General features: G+C 38.7%; 1 protein-coding gene across 1 annotated transcript; it reads right to left on the bottom strand.

Annotated features, from left to right (window-relative positions):
• Nucleotides 1-354: 354 nt before the first annotated feature.
• Nucleotides 355-14639, bottom strand: LOC136254343 (MYG1 exonuclease-like). Its single transcript, XM_066047022.1, has 9 exons — nucleotides 14415-14639; nucleotides 14126-14369; nucleotides 6510-6678; nucleotides 6128-6201; nucleotides 4439-4529; nucleotides 3952-4074; nucleotides 3758-3904; nucleotides 3671-3705; nucleotides 355-640 (listed from the first exon to the last, which is right to left on the bottom strand). Exons 1-9 carry the CDS (start codon nucleotides 14464-14466, stop codon nucleotides 457-459), a joined length of 1119 nt encoding a protein of 372 aa, XP_065903094.1. The 5' UTR covers nucleotides 14467-14639; the 3' UTR covers nucleotides 355-456.
• Between the last annotated feature and the right edge of the window lie 700 nt (nucleotides 14640-15339).

The following is a 15339-nucleotide window of genomic DNA, read 5'->3' as shown; positions in this document are numbered from 1 at the left end:
ACAAGACTTTAGCAGCTAACTGGTTGTATGTGACCACATATCTTAGATTGTGTGACAGTACAAATATCTATTGCAAGTGACAGCCAAAAACTGCTATTAACTACAAGTATGTGTGTAGTCAGGTAATTATAAGATAAAGCAGTCTGGTTGTATCACCAGGACAAGCTGCAGTTTATATTTATATTGTTGGGTACTTGTCAGAAAAGTGTAGCACTTAAATTTCTAGAATACAACAGTAACTGATGTTTCAAAGGGATACTGTCCTAATTGCAAGGTGATGTGTCAATAATACAGACTTCACTTGAGACGTATAGCTATTGGCTACAGTACTAGTTCATACCACTTGACATTAGCTACAGTTTTTATAATTTGATATCATTTTTAAGACCACTGATTCTGTCTTGTTTGTATGACTTATATCTTCAATTTCAAAGACTAATACAAATTAATAAACTACTAAATGTTTGATGCAGTTGCTGCTGCGAATTCTAATGTCTTCTGTCCCATTTGGAGAACACCATCGTAAGTTTCATTACCACCAATGAAGCCACTCATGTGCACAAACACGCCCCCATCAATACCACTGGTCTTGCTCAGAACATCATCTCTCAAACCACACCAGTCAGAGTGGAGCGATAACCTGTGTGGGGAGAAAAGAGGTCGCCTAAATAAAATTTTAAGGCTTGTAGAAAGCAAGAGTTACACTAGTATGGCTGCATGCAGCTATAAATTCTGAAGAAATAACTATGCTTGTTAAGCACATGTGCTTAAACTAGGAGATCGCTTTTTGTGCCAGCCATGTTTTTCAAAATATTTGGATGGCACTAAAGAACTGGAGTCTATATGGTATCTGATATATTTTTTACCACATTTTACCAATAACAATTTACTGATAGCCAACTATAATAGTTGTAAACCCTTCTGCATAATACACCAAAAGTAATACTTTGAGGTTGTAAACATACAAAGCTGCTAATCATGACCTTGACTCCAAATCTCCAGCACATATGTGACCGTCTCAGCAAAAAACCTGACTTGTTCGCACAAACATGCATTTTGAGGAAATAAAATTTAATAATTCGTAAATTATGCATGCTACAAAGAAATACACGAAAGTTTTTATTGGGCCAAGGAAGACTCAAATAAATTAAAACTATACACCACTTTATTTGCCTGCTCATGGAGAGTTCAAAATCTTTTTTTCGCTTCTGTAGCCCAATGGCATACATATCATCAAGAGTTCATAATATATATACTAAGGAGAGTATCCTACTCTCATATACCCCTGTAGAAGGGCATATTGTGAAGTTATGATGCAACACTTCTGAGTTCGCCCGTTTTTCTTTGTATAATTAATGATGTCATTAGTTGAACATGGTATCGATTGAACATGTGCCTAACAACGTCGCTAGCAACCAAATCATCTCCAGCTCTAAGCGTTTCTCACCGAACTACAATTGTTCCTTCATGGGTTAAGACTGTTTCGTAGGTATTTCTTGCTAGGCCATTCGTGAATACGGCTATGCTGAGTGTCGCGAGTGTGAAACGGTGCTAACAATTCTTGCACTTTTATGGCTGCTTGTAAGTCACAAACCACAACATCTTGTCATTACGTCATAACTTCACGATACGCCTTTCTACAGGGATATATGAGAGTAGGATACTCTCCTCAGTATATATATTATGAACTCTTGATATCACGTATGTTCGTTTATGATGCAGTAAGCATAAACAAGATTGTCATCATTTCTTAAACTAAACTGCCTTCATACCCATATGTATAAGTGACTATATGGCTACCACTATACCTTGACTGATATGGTAATCCATGGTGAGCAATTTAAACCAAATTTCAATGTTGTAGACTACCCCAAACGGAAGTTATGACTGCAAATGTAAGCGCCTGTCAGCATAGTCACTGTACAAATCGATTGCCTTGCTCTTCCTACTGTCTATTACTATAATTCCAAAACTACACATCACAGAAGGCCGAAACTTTGGTGATCCATTCTCTGGACAATGCAGATAAATGCTGAGAAAAAGAAAAAAAAATTGGAAGTTGACTGAGCAAGTCTGGTTTTTGCTGAGACGGTCACATATGTGACCCACTGATCACAAACCTGACCAATTTGCATAATTATGTTGAATTACATTGAGTAAAAAATGTGCAAATTTGCCATGTTTGGCTGAACACAATGAGATGAGTTGCTATCACTAGAACTAACGTATAGGCTAAGTATTAGTTAGACTTCAGACCACAGGGGTCTAAGTAATTTAGTAACCCGATGGCCCTGTGTCGTGGCGCCTAAGCGAAGCGAAGGCGCTACTACAGGGCCTAAGGGTTACTAAATTACTTAGACCCCTGTGGTCTGAAGTCTAAGTTATTTAGACCCTTTATGTAGTTGTTGTACCTTAACATTGTTGACAGCTGCTTGTAACAGAAAAATGTAGCGTTCATTAGTAGAAACAAGTCATTACTCCACCCCTTACGGGTTTAAAATTAATTTTCAGGTGGCGATGCGTTGCCAACGCTACCAGTCCGGATGCGCATAATAAACATGAAAAGGGTCTAAGTAAACATGAAAAGGGTCTAAGTAAACATGAAAAGGGTCTAAGTAACTTAGACACCTCCAAAATCCACCAAATTCACCACCAAAAGGGTTTAAATATTTTGAGGGGCAAATTTTTTTTTGAGGTTGAGCATTGGTGCCTAATTTAAATTTTTTGTGGATTTGCAAACACTCCCAAAATGTATTAGACTATACAGAGGTCTATATTTTCAAGGCTATAAAATCAGCAAAATATTCCCCCTCAAAATATTTAGGCTAAACGGTAGTAATTGTGAGTATACTTCGGCAAATACTCTAATTGAACAGTCACAAAAAATGGGTGCAAAACAGAGGCAAGATTACAAAGCAAGAAGGTAGTGCTGCCGCAATATATCGATAGTATCAATATAACAAGGTGATCAGTTATATTGATGTTTTCACGATAGTAGTGCCACTTAGTATAATGAGGACAAAGTTATGTGCTTAAGGTTTAGTAGTGGACACAAGTTAACTCCAAAGTAAATTGTAAGATTATAAGGTTTCTATGCAGTGTCAGCCACTTGTCTCAACTGTATGCCAGCAGTAAAATGTACATAAAACCTGGTTACCATGAGAATTTTTTACTTGTGGTAAATATTCACTTTAAATATGACGATTATGTATGTTTGTCTTGCAAATGTTACAGTTTTATATTGTGAAAATATTCAATCCAATTTGAAAGCTTCTACAGTTGTTGATGACATTAAGTACAGGTGTACGGTAGATTCTCAGTTATCTGAACACCTTTGTTCCTCGAAAGTGTTCAGATAAGTGAAGCCCATTGATTTATATACAGAGCTACTCTAATAGAACAGTCATTTACTCTAATAGAATGCACAGATGACAAAATACTCTAATAGAACAGTCACTTTTGGCATTTGGATAATCAAGGTGTTCGGATAACTGAGGTTTGGATAAGCGAGGATCCACTGTACTTGAGAAAGGGAAATGTGCTTCCATTTTACTTTTACCAAGTAACCAAGTAATCTGAATGGCATAGAAAGATTCTCAAGGACTGTAAAAAAAAGAAACTGTTTAATGTTTAGCAACTCCCATCACAGTCACAAATAATATAAGGTTACCTGTTAGTGAATGATCCTACTGAGACTGGAACACACTAAAATAATAGAATACACCTCATGACAAGCACCACGCACTAGACACAATACCTGTATCCTCCAACGACCACGTTCTGATTCACTGTAAAGAACAAACTTAATTTGTCCAGTTAAATTCATTTCCTCTTCAAGTTCAAACAGATGGTCAGTCCATGGACAAGGCACTTCCAATTTGATAATTGCACCACCAGGATCAACCTGTAAACAATCATCATAATATGACGTCACAACTAATCACTAGTTACCTGGCAACGGTTTGTGATAGCTGTTTGTACAATCTCCCTAGCAGGTAGCCAGATGTTCTTATATGCCATAACACGATCTGTGAATTCTTCACCAACTAATTTCATTGCTTTGACAAACTGTTCCTAGAAGAAATGTCATATAATAATCAAAGACTGTTCCTAGACTACTTTTGTATATATCTCAATATACTCTAACACAACAGTTTTGTCATGATCGTTGTGCATTTCAAAAATTATATAGTATATTCAAAACTTTTTGTGTGCCCTGCTCTATTCTGGCACATCAAAATTAAGAAAGTGTCCACTCACAATCTATAATTCTGTTACTGTAATGTAGTTACAATTGTCTGAAGCTAACGGAGCCACTGGTGGTTATGTTTTGTGTGAATCTGACACAGAGTTGCACTATTCGGCAGTATAGTGTATAGTGCGTATACAAAACAGTATGCTGTAGGTGTATGGTCTATTAGAGCAGTTTAATACTAACATCTTGTCTGCTGTTGTTAGAGTAGTCCGGATGGTTCCATGGAGTATTCAGGTGCCCAACTCTACCGCTAAGTGTAGTAGATACACGATACCTGCAGAAGAAAGTGTGACTCATAACAGTGTGTATGTATGTGTAGTCACATACACAGTATGCCACAAAACATACAGACACAGACACACAAACTACACTACACACACCACCGTATTGTAAACAAATCTCTTAGTGCAAACAGAAAGAGTTCGATTGGTATCTGCAAGGAGGCAGTAGCCTTAGATGCATTGGTAATCTGATAATTAACTTCATGAGTTGCTTCACAATCAACTAAAAATTTTAAACCCTCTGATTCACTTTACTTACCACTTCCATTAAAGTAATGTCACCCCCACTCATCACAGCCCCTTGGGGATGCTTACAGTCAAGTCAAATGACTTTCGGCCTCAACAAACCTCCTCCCAACTGATTCAAACATAGCATAAGTCAGAGCTAAATCATTAACCAATTGAGATTCACTACTCCTTGGCAGAGGACATAATACTAGATGGCAACTGATTCCAACACTCCTCAACAGTGCACTTAGAGGAGTACACTACACTACACCACACGCACGCACGCACGCACGCACGCACGCACGCACGCACGCACGCACGCACGCACGCACGCACGCACGCACGCACGCACAACACACTACAACTACACAAGACGGGGTTTGCAGAAAAAAAATGACACACGTGCACAAACTAAACACCATCACACAACAAATCATATCTCAGTACCAGAATAGAATATCTTTAATCTGTATTATCATAATAAGATATATTATCTTATTATGATAAAATAATTACAAGTACAATTGGTGCTAATAGTTGCATGGCCATACAAAAACTGATGAAAGCTTTAACATGTTTGCCCACATGCTCAATTTTTAAGGGACAGAAAAACAATTTCTGGCTACCATACACATGGTAAAACTACATGAGGCAACTGTGTGCTAATCAGGTGCTATGTGCTAATTTATGCAAATCAAAGTCTTGCTGGGTAGTACCCTGATAAAACCAGGTACCAATTAACACAGCCAGTGGAACGACACAAGTAAAGAGTCTTGCTGAAGAAATAACTATAACAACTGGGCACTGGACTTAAAGCTCCAACCACTTGGTAGGTAAAAAACTTAGGCCAGCGCCGATTACGCCAGCATAATTTGGGGCATACTAGGTAGTCAAAGGATTGAGCACAATGCCAGCATAATAGGCACATATTTTGTGCACTGGATATCAGAGAAGCTGAAAAACTTTGCATATTTTGCATGATGCAGAATGGGATAGTGTGTAAACACAGTAGAAATCAGATTTACAGCTACTTGTGAAGGAAAGACTAGTTAAAGATTGATACACTCTAATAGAACAGTCACTGCGTGATAAAGAACATTCACAGCTGTATTAGATACTCTAATACAGCAGTCAAGACACAATTTTATATACGTAAGCATATTTGGAGCGTAATGGGACACAACTGGGCACAATTGGAGCATGATAGGGAAAATTTTGGAGCATTGCTCAAAATCATAATAGGCAATTTCAAAAGCATAATAGGCTCAGGCATTAACAAACACATGTTTTACAAACATTGCATACTAATAGGTACCATCTATACCACACACAAACACACACTGTTATATAGCATTGTGTACACCTTTCAGTTCCTCCATCATACTGGTTAATACCGTTATCGATGGCATCAATCTCTTCCAAGAAATTCTCATATACCTGTAGAGGGAGGAGACTAAGAGTAACAGCTTGTTCATTTCACACACCATATAGTAGGTACACAGCCACTCATAGTATAACATATTATGCTAGATTATGGCTTCACTTTCATTTAGCTAAGTTTGGAAGTTTGACCAATGTACAGTGTGTACAGTGAGATATGCTCATAACAAGTCACTTGTACTGTAAGTTGACTGGTTCTAGGCTGGTAACTGTCAGACCTTATTACAGTACAAGTCCTCATTAGAGGTTTCCGTACTAAGCATTTGAAGTAGTCGTTTCACTGTATTAGACACATACCACATTACCTTGTCATAGATGACATTGATGGTGTTGCTGTCAACTGATTGGTTGTTGCCCAGCAACTGGGAAATGACGCGGTGACCAAAGTGAAGATATACAAGGCCAGCACTGCTCAGTTTGGTCTGCCATTTCTTCCCTCCGTCAGTCAGTGATGACATAGTACCAGTGAATGACCTATACGTAGATAATAAAGGAATCATCTTTAAAGCATGGGATCTTAGTGTTTACAATAAGAATTCACAATAACAGCTACCCAACAGTCAATCTGCTAGCAACCTACTACAAAAAGAGAATAATTGTTTAAAAAGGGAATCTAATATGCAGCTGGATGTTGCAAAATCAACCATACGGGCAGAAAAAGCCTAAAGTGAGATACTGCCAGCACAAAGTAGATGTATTATCATGTTAACAATTTCTTGCCTTCGGTCTGCTTTTGGCAATTGTTTTTTTCTGGCAGCCTGTATAACTATGCCAGATGTGACTATAGCTCAGTCTATGAAGACCAGGAACATGCTGGATAGCATTCAAACACTCTGAACAGAGTAGGCCTAGAACAGAGAAGGAGAGAGTTAAACGTGTGATTTGTTTGTTTTGTGACATTTCAGTCTATCAGCTGTCTCTGACGGGCTGTTTTGTGGTCTGGTGCCTTCAATTATCAACCCTGTCATCTGTGTCTTGCCCACTCCACCACCCTTGAGTTCTGCCCCCTTTTGGAGGACTCTAAATACAGAAACTCTGGTGGAAAAAATACTATCTAAAATGGCGGAAAATTCTCCAGACACTCTTAAACATTCTCTGTCTTCGGTGAAAATTCCCTATAATAATAACATGTAGCTACCAGAGCTGGTGAGTTACAATGTTTAAAAATATTGAATACGTTTTTCTGTGAATCAACAATGTACCCACTACTGGTTATTTTCTAAAATTCAGTCACATATCTTGTGAATTTGTACCATATTGTACCATGGTCCAGTGTACTGCAGAAATACACTGTAGAGGACCAACAATTAAATAGGTAATTTAAAATGATATGTACAATTGGTCTACTGGAGGCATACGGTGCAAAACATCCTGTACATGTAATAAATTAAGTACAGCACAGTTAGACAATTTGCATTACAATCCATCAACAAATTTCCTGTATATAGTCTACTTGTAGTGTACTGAATTGAAGCATTTCACACAACAATGCTCGATTGTCTGATTTGTCAAAATTATACCTCATCAAATAATCACATTATAGTGAAATATGCTTAAATATCCCGACAGTATGGGCAGGTCACATAGATGCCCAGCTGGGTTCACACTAATGTGTAAACACAGTCTGGTGACAATGCTCAAGTTTCTTGGGCCCGAAAGTGCGATACAGCCAAAATATTGACTGGCCAATCAGAATCGACGTGTTGCACAATCACATGAATGTATTGGAAGTAGATGATAGCAATTCAAAGCTGTTCATTTAAAGTTATTCACCTAGTTTGTTCCAAGAGGTTTGTTGTCATGTTGTGTTTTCTGATCTCACCTTATCAGACTGAAGAATTGTGACTCAATGTTTCACCAGAAAATGAAATGTCATCCTCTATAATACTGGTAATAGAAGAGATCGCACCTAGAAAATGCCCTGTTCTGAGTTCTACTTATTCCTAGCCATTTTTGAATGGTTTTTTTTTACAACAATTACTCAACTTGATTCTGATTGGCCAGTCAACATTTTGGCAGGATCACATTTCCAGGGACCAAGAAATCTAAGCATTGTCACTAGATGGTGTTTCACTTTAGCACAAGCCTAGCTGGGCACAAGACTAGTCACATATTTCAGAGTTGGCTGGTTTAGACAGGTGACCTTATTACACAGTGACCTTATTATACAGGTGGCTACATTAGACAGGTCACTTTGTGCACAAATAACACAAGTGGGGATTATTAAGCTGACAGGGACCTTAGTATGCTTTAAGTAACTTCACTGTACATATATACATGTTATGATAATTAATGCACATATCTCTCTCTTTAATAATAACTTCCTGCTGGGCATGATAGCTGGAACACAATTCACCTAAACAGTGTCCATAAAGCAGTACACTCCCAAATCAGTTAACATGACTGACATTAAAAGTGGCAAGCAAGCAATAAGGAATCATGGATCACACCTAAACACATTCATATTATCTCTCTGGAGCCTGTTATAATATGACTATCATTACAGGTCAGGAAGGTTACTCTATACCTCTTTGAATAGGCATACTTTTCCTCCTACAGAACAATAAACTAAATTCACGTTTACAATTGGGACTATGAAATATTTCTTTTTGATCTCACATTTATTAAAGATGTTGTACTGCATAATTATATCATTGTAATGTATCTAAAGAATGAAATGTAAAGTGTTTATTAATTGTATTGTCACTAACTACAATAACTGCATAGCCAAACATTTCATGATGTAATTCTTAAGTACCACATTTGCTTGATTAAATGCCGCGGTGTTTATTACCTTAGTCCCAAAAATTGATGTGGTGACTATCCAAACTTGACCACCACTTGATACTTGTGAATGATGTTTAAGCCATTATTTTCACAATTTAATTTTATCAGGTAAAATTGATACTTAGTTAGATGATGGCCATAAATTGTTGAATGCTCAAACAGTGCTGTAGGGCATCAGACTCCTTTGCCCCGCTATTAGCTACCCCAAGTAATCAAAGATGTGGGCTGGACCCACTCCGATAAAGCTACTCAACTACAGTATAACATCCAAGCACCTACTTTTCTTTCTAGCTAGTCAATGGACAAGACATGAAGATATCCAAGGGTTTTTTCCTATAAGTAACTCAATTGTGAGCAAATAATAAGGAAGCAAGATCATGTGAATACAAAAATAATCTCGTCCCCAGCCACCACGTGCTTGATCATGTGAAGGTCGCCTGGTGACTTTCTTAGTCCTAGTGGAATATGAGTTCTTGTGCTCATTTATGCTTACAATCGAATAAATAAACTTTCCAGCCGCTTAAAGGAGTGTACATATTACTTTATAAAACTTGCTGGTGTGACTAGCTACCAAATGCCGATTAACACTTGACATATTATATAAAACCTTTCATAATTCGACTTAGAATAACCAACGCTGAAGAAGACCTATATACAACTACTAAGGTATATACTATACTTCTGGGGCAAGAAGTTGGACTAATGTCACCAGACAACCTTTTCGTGATCGAGTGTGTGGGCGGCAAAGGACAAGACTAATACAAAAACCATGCAGCATCATGACACGGAGTGAAAGACAAAGAATTGGTATTAACTCTTCCAGTAGTGGGCGGACAGTTTGAATGAAGCCCTACAAGGCTAATGGGACATCATGAAAAAACACAGAAAACCATAGAACAAAGCAAAGGCTTTGAAATATTGAAAGAACCAGCTCTATCAGACTGTAATGATATTCATATACTAAATTCATCACCTTGTAAAAACTCTGGTAACTTCATGGGAGAACAATCGTGTATTTATGTATCACATAGACCCTCAAAATTTGACAGAGGCACTGGGAGAAGCATTTCTTTATAGGACTATGGAACAATTTTTCATAATTCCCCATTGACGGGTGTGATATCCCATGTTGAAAATTGCGGGTTTGCATTTTCACCAGTTGCCACGTTGTTATCATTAAGAAGGATTCCATACAGTTGTTCTACAAGGTGAGAAACCATAAGAGCCAAGGTAGTTTAGCATTATGTTGTTTCTGGGTTGAGTTATTTTAAAAATTGGCTTGTAAGTTCAGAGTTTAATAGCTACGAAATAAAAGTGGGCGATTTCACGAAACTTGGCATGCTAAGCTACAACATTACAGGATATCATACGAACCCTTTAAACGTACACTACATGGTTCACAAGCAGAGTTCTCCACCACCCTGAAACAGCTAATTAAGCACACGGGCCAATTTTAATCATGACAGTTGGACATTGTACGGCTTCACAAAATTACTTTAAAAAAAAACTATACATCTAATTACTTCATCACCACCTTAAGTCAAAATTAGGGTCACAGAATAGAGGTGTAGATTTGAGGCATTACAGTATGTACTGGGTAACATTTAACGGATGAAATTACACTTGAAATTCGGCTCATTTGTAGCACTACTTAACCAGTTAAAAAATTACAAAATCTTTTTGCTCACATTTATCCAATATTTACAGTCTATGAAAATTTTCACCATACATTTTCAATGGGGAAACCATAAAGTACACCATCTATTAGAACCCTGTATTGTAGCCAAACCACACATGTCTGTTGTTGACAGCTAAAAAATTCCACTAGTACATACATTTAGCTGTGTGGATACTGTTTAGTAGCATATAGTTCAAGTGGTATGGAGTACTTGTTCAGTCAGCAGTTGTTTTATTTAATTTCAGTTTCTAGACAAACATCTCTAGTGGCAGAGTCATCACGTGACAGAACACTAAAAATACCTCGTGCATATTCAAGTATCTTTCTAGTGGTATATGCAGCTAGATGGTGTTTATTTTGAGAAAAGTCTTATTGTATTTAGAAAGCAGCATGAATAATTCTCTTTGATGTTGACACAGTTAATGAGGTTATTAATACCATTCAGAGACCTGAGGTGAGGGCTCTAAGTTTCATTTAGAGACCTCTTGTCACGTGAGATTGTTATGGTAAATTCAACAACAATTCAAAGAGTTTTCTATGTCACTGATTTAATTAGTGGTTGTATGGTTAGTGAGATGTTTTTACCTTCATCAGCCATACCAGTACTTGACCAATCTAGCCATCAACCGAAAGAGCCAGCTGCTGGATGCATATCACAGTTACCTCAACAATGTTCACATTCACAACTAGCTAGCCATCAGTGAAACTACTGGTGTTGAGAGTTTACAGCAAGCACATTTGCATTCGTCTGCTTGTCAGCACTGTCGCCATTAGACCATCAACACACTTCAGCTATGCTATTGCACCTGTTTGTAACATTTGTCACTCTGTGGCCAGTTATAAAGCCTGTAGCTTCATGGCCAGTTGTTATAAAGCTTGTCACTTCCTAGCCAGTTGTAATACAACTTGTAACGTTGTAGTTAATAAAGCTTGTCGCTTCATGGCATCAGTTGTTATAAAGCTTGTCGCTTCATGGCCAGTTGTAATACAGCTTGTCGCGTTGTAATAAAGCTTGTCGCTTCGTGGCCAGTTGTAATAAAGCTTGTCGCTTTGTGGCCAGATGTTATAAAGCTTGTCGCTTCGTGGTCAGTTATAATAAAGCTTGTCGCTTCGTGGCCAGCTTGTATTAGCTAGTAAACAAGCCTTGGACCTAAATAACAGCTACTAAAACAACACTAACCTGGCCACTAAGCCAGCGGCACAAGCAAACACGCTGTAAAGGACCTTACCTAGTGTGACTCTGTGCTTCTTTTGTCAGTGCTGGTAACGAGCTGCTTTCTAAATAGGTTAGATACCCACTGTCGTTTTTTAGTAGGGTTGAAACTCTCGTGCTTGGTTTGGCACCTTGGCGGGCATTAATTAGTGACCTCGGCTGCGTCTTGGTCACTAATTAATGCCACGTCTCGGTGACCAAACTGCGCCCTCGGGTTGTCAACCCTACTCCAGTGGGTATCTAACATACACACAGAGGTATAGGTACAGTAGTATCTATACTGTGATGTATAACACATTAAAAAAGCTGTTGATATCAATATGAAGATGGGCACGTGCACAGTATGTGTGTTGCTTGGCTGAATGGCTTGCCTGCTCAGTGTCTGAGCATGGCAAAACAAAAAGTCTGGCTGTACCACTGTGTTTGAAGTCTTGACGGTACCATTTCAACAACACTACCGTTTTCCCAAGTTACTCACACATGTAGAAATAAGTTACCACTTATTTCCTTCCTATGCTGGTTGCTCTATCACGCACCACAGTAAATACAATTGGTTTTAAGAACGGGGTTTCACGGTGCCAAGCTACCAAGAAATTTATAACTGTACACTTTTGTACAGTATTGTATCTATACAGTACGTATCTAGTTAGCATTGTACCATGTGTGATTCAATGACTGTTCTATTAGAGCTTCAAATTACACACATGATAACAGAAAAAATGCACAAGATGTAAAAAGTAGTGGCCCTGGGATGATGCGTTAGAACTATAACAGTATCCCACTAAGGTCTGTAGGCAAGGGGGCTTGAAGAACTCCCGTCTTGTTTAAAAAAGGCCCACAATTTCAGTATAGCGAAAGTTCAAACTAAAAATCACCAAGCTCAACTTAGGGCTGAGCGATACTACCGTTTTAGCGATATTTTGAAAGTATCGATATCATGATATTTGGTTTTTAATTATCGTGATACCATGCCTGTACATTACTGTCATTCAAAATCCATTTGTTACGCAGTACTTGGCTAAGAATCCTTGTAAATGATAAAGTCCACCCATCTGGCTTCCCCTGCAGAGAGGTGTGAACACCATAACAACCTCAAAGCATGTGTTACAATAACTGTTACTGTAAACAAGGATGATAGTGGCTAGTTTGCTATCACCTATAAGGACTTCCTGCAGGAATGTTGAACAATATGCTACGTAGCACCAGCTATGATAGACTTATTTGTAAGTATCGTGAACTATTCAGTATCGTGAATAGTGGCTTTAGTATCGATCGTGATACTAAAATGGCACTATCGCTCAGCCCTAGCTCAACTTGCTTAGTGTCTATTTTCCTGGGGGCAAGACCCCACTAGCCTCAGCATGCATTGCACATCCTGATGTAAACTTTTAGCATGCCATACAAGTCCACCTGCATCTAAAGAACTTATCCAGATAAAAGTCTGGCTATGGCCCTGCCACTCATGTTACTTACTTAGTGTACAGTGAGTGCAGCTGCATAGCCAGACCACTATTTCAGCACGGGGGATTATTGACTAGAGACTATAAGTGCCCTTGCTGAAAATGGTCTGGTACACTTCCAATAAGCCAGTACCTTGATTAGACCCATAGATGTCAATAATGCGTTCATAAAAGTGCAAACAGTCTGGGCAGCAAAGAAACCAGCATGCGATGATACTGTCTGTTTGTCAGATAACATTATAGCATAGATTATCGAGAGAGGGGATAGAAAACTATTTTTAATTGCGTACTCCTCACCTACAGTTCCATTTACACCTTTTTAAAACTCTCTTATAACCATGGATCGTTTTGTAGTTGAACATGATTTGCGCTTTCAGTCATAACAACCAAAGAACTCTTTCATCGAAGTTTTAATACATTTCAGGTTGTATAATATTCATCAGTGAATGGCTACATGTCAAGAATTATCCAATCCATTCCTGTCACTGGAAAGGTGTACCACAAGCTCATGGGCTGGTGTAGGTGAGGAGTGCGCATGGGAATAAAACTCGACCAGGCAGCAGATAGTTGATGCAATGCCTAGACAAACAAGTGAGCATTACCAGAGAGTACTATACACCATTTCGTGCCCCTAGTTATAGATAATCGCGTAAGGCTGATTGTTAAAACAAAATTTAATTTTATTGAGTCACGTGATAGTTTTCTATCCCTCTCTTGATAATCTATGGTACTGACTGCATGAAGCACACCCTTCCTAGTAATAGTGTTGTAATACCCACTCACTTCTGGTGGTGGTCATACCGATGAATAGCGGGATCATACACACCTCCAACATCTACCACTACATCACAGTCAGCTAGCACAGCCGGGTCCCTGCTGCGTTTGATTTCCGCATCACAATATTCAGGCAATCTCCTCAACATGTAGCAGGCCAGCACTTCATCACAATGGAATTTTCCGTCGTGAGTTCCTATGGTCACCATATTCTTCGCTACTTTACTCGGTGTCGACTCCATTATTACGCTCCCTGTGGAAAGCAGTAAAGTGATGTCACACGTACTGGGGTCCTTACTAAAGTGACTAATTGACGCTCGAGTGGAAGTGAATAATCTAGCCAATAGCATTAATGATCTATTTAATGCCCACCAGTTCCAAGCTGTGATGGTATCTGCAGGACGCGTACAAAGCTGGATCGAGGAAGGAGGTGAAAAATTTAATGTCACAGCGTAGTTGTATAGCGAGTTGCTGCTAGGGTAGTGCCTATGGTAGTGCTTATGAGAGATATCATAAGCGCCTCAAGCAAAAGTGGCGCTTATTTATGAGAGAAATAAATATTTCGAGAGGCAAATTTTTTCGCAGATTTCTGGTTGCCATTTTATCACAGACCTCCATATACTCTAATACATTTTGGGTTTGCAAATCTGCAAAAAAAAAATAAAAAAAAAAAAATAGGTAGCTAACATTGCTCAGTATCCTCACCCCTCACGGCAATATTAATTTTAGGCTCTATGGTACCGAGAAGGTTGGATATGCTTTAAGCACCACCTGCCCTTAATTGCATAGTATTTCGCATGACCCTCAATAGTCAAGCAAACAGTGTGGTAGACTGGGGTAGCATAGGCGGTGGAGATGGGGGGGGGGGGGGGGGGGGGGCAGAGGGGCCATGGCCTCCACTTTAATGGGACGATGTTTGCAAGAAAAGATCGAGATACTCTAATAGAACAGTCAGGATCTAGATACTCTAATAGAGCTGTCACAGTATTCAGAGAAGCAGTGTATCAAGCTACTTAGCTATGTATGTGTAGTGAGATATAGTTGGTGGAGGGCAGCTATATAGTTACCTTTTATTTTGGTCTTCAGCTTACAACTGGCCTGGCCCCCTCACTCTTTGGCCAGCTCCACCGCCCCTGTGGGGTAGTATAATCACAAGTACATTAACATAGATAATATATGGTACATAGTATATATTATCTATGATAATTGTGGACATGCAATAG

Source organism: Dysidea avara, chromosome 4, assembly GCF_963678975.1.
Source record: "Dysidea avara chromosome 4, odDysAvar1.4, whole genome shotgun sequence".
NCBI classification, from domain to species: Eukaryota; Metazoa; Porifera; class Demospongiae; order Dictyoceratida; family Dysideidae; genus Dysidea; species Dysidea avara.
This window is presented reverse-complemented; position numbering and strand designations above follow the sequence as displayed.

What these genes read in the sequence shown, in the direction of transcription:
- LOC136254343 (XM_066047022.1), bottom strand. Translation starts at nt 14,466, where the DNA reads ATGCTATTGGCTAGATTATTCACTTCCACTCGAGCGTCAATTAGTCAC. An exon ending in TATGATGGAGGAACTGAAAG is followed by an intron (nt 4,530 to 6,127) that starts GTGTACACAATG and finishes TTTCTTCTGCAG; the next exon opens with GTATCGTGTATCTACTACAC. An exon ending in CTAACAACAGCAGACAAGAT is followed by an intron (nt 4,075 to 4,438) that starts GTTAGTATTAAA and finishes CATTTCTTCTAG; the next exon opens with GAACAGTTTGTCAAAGCAAT.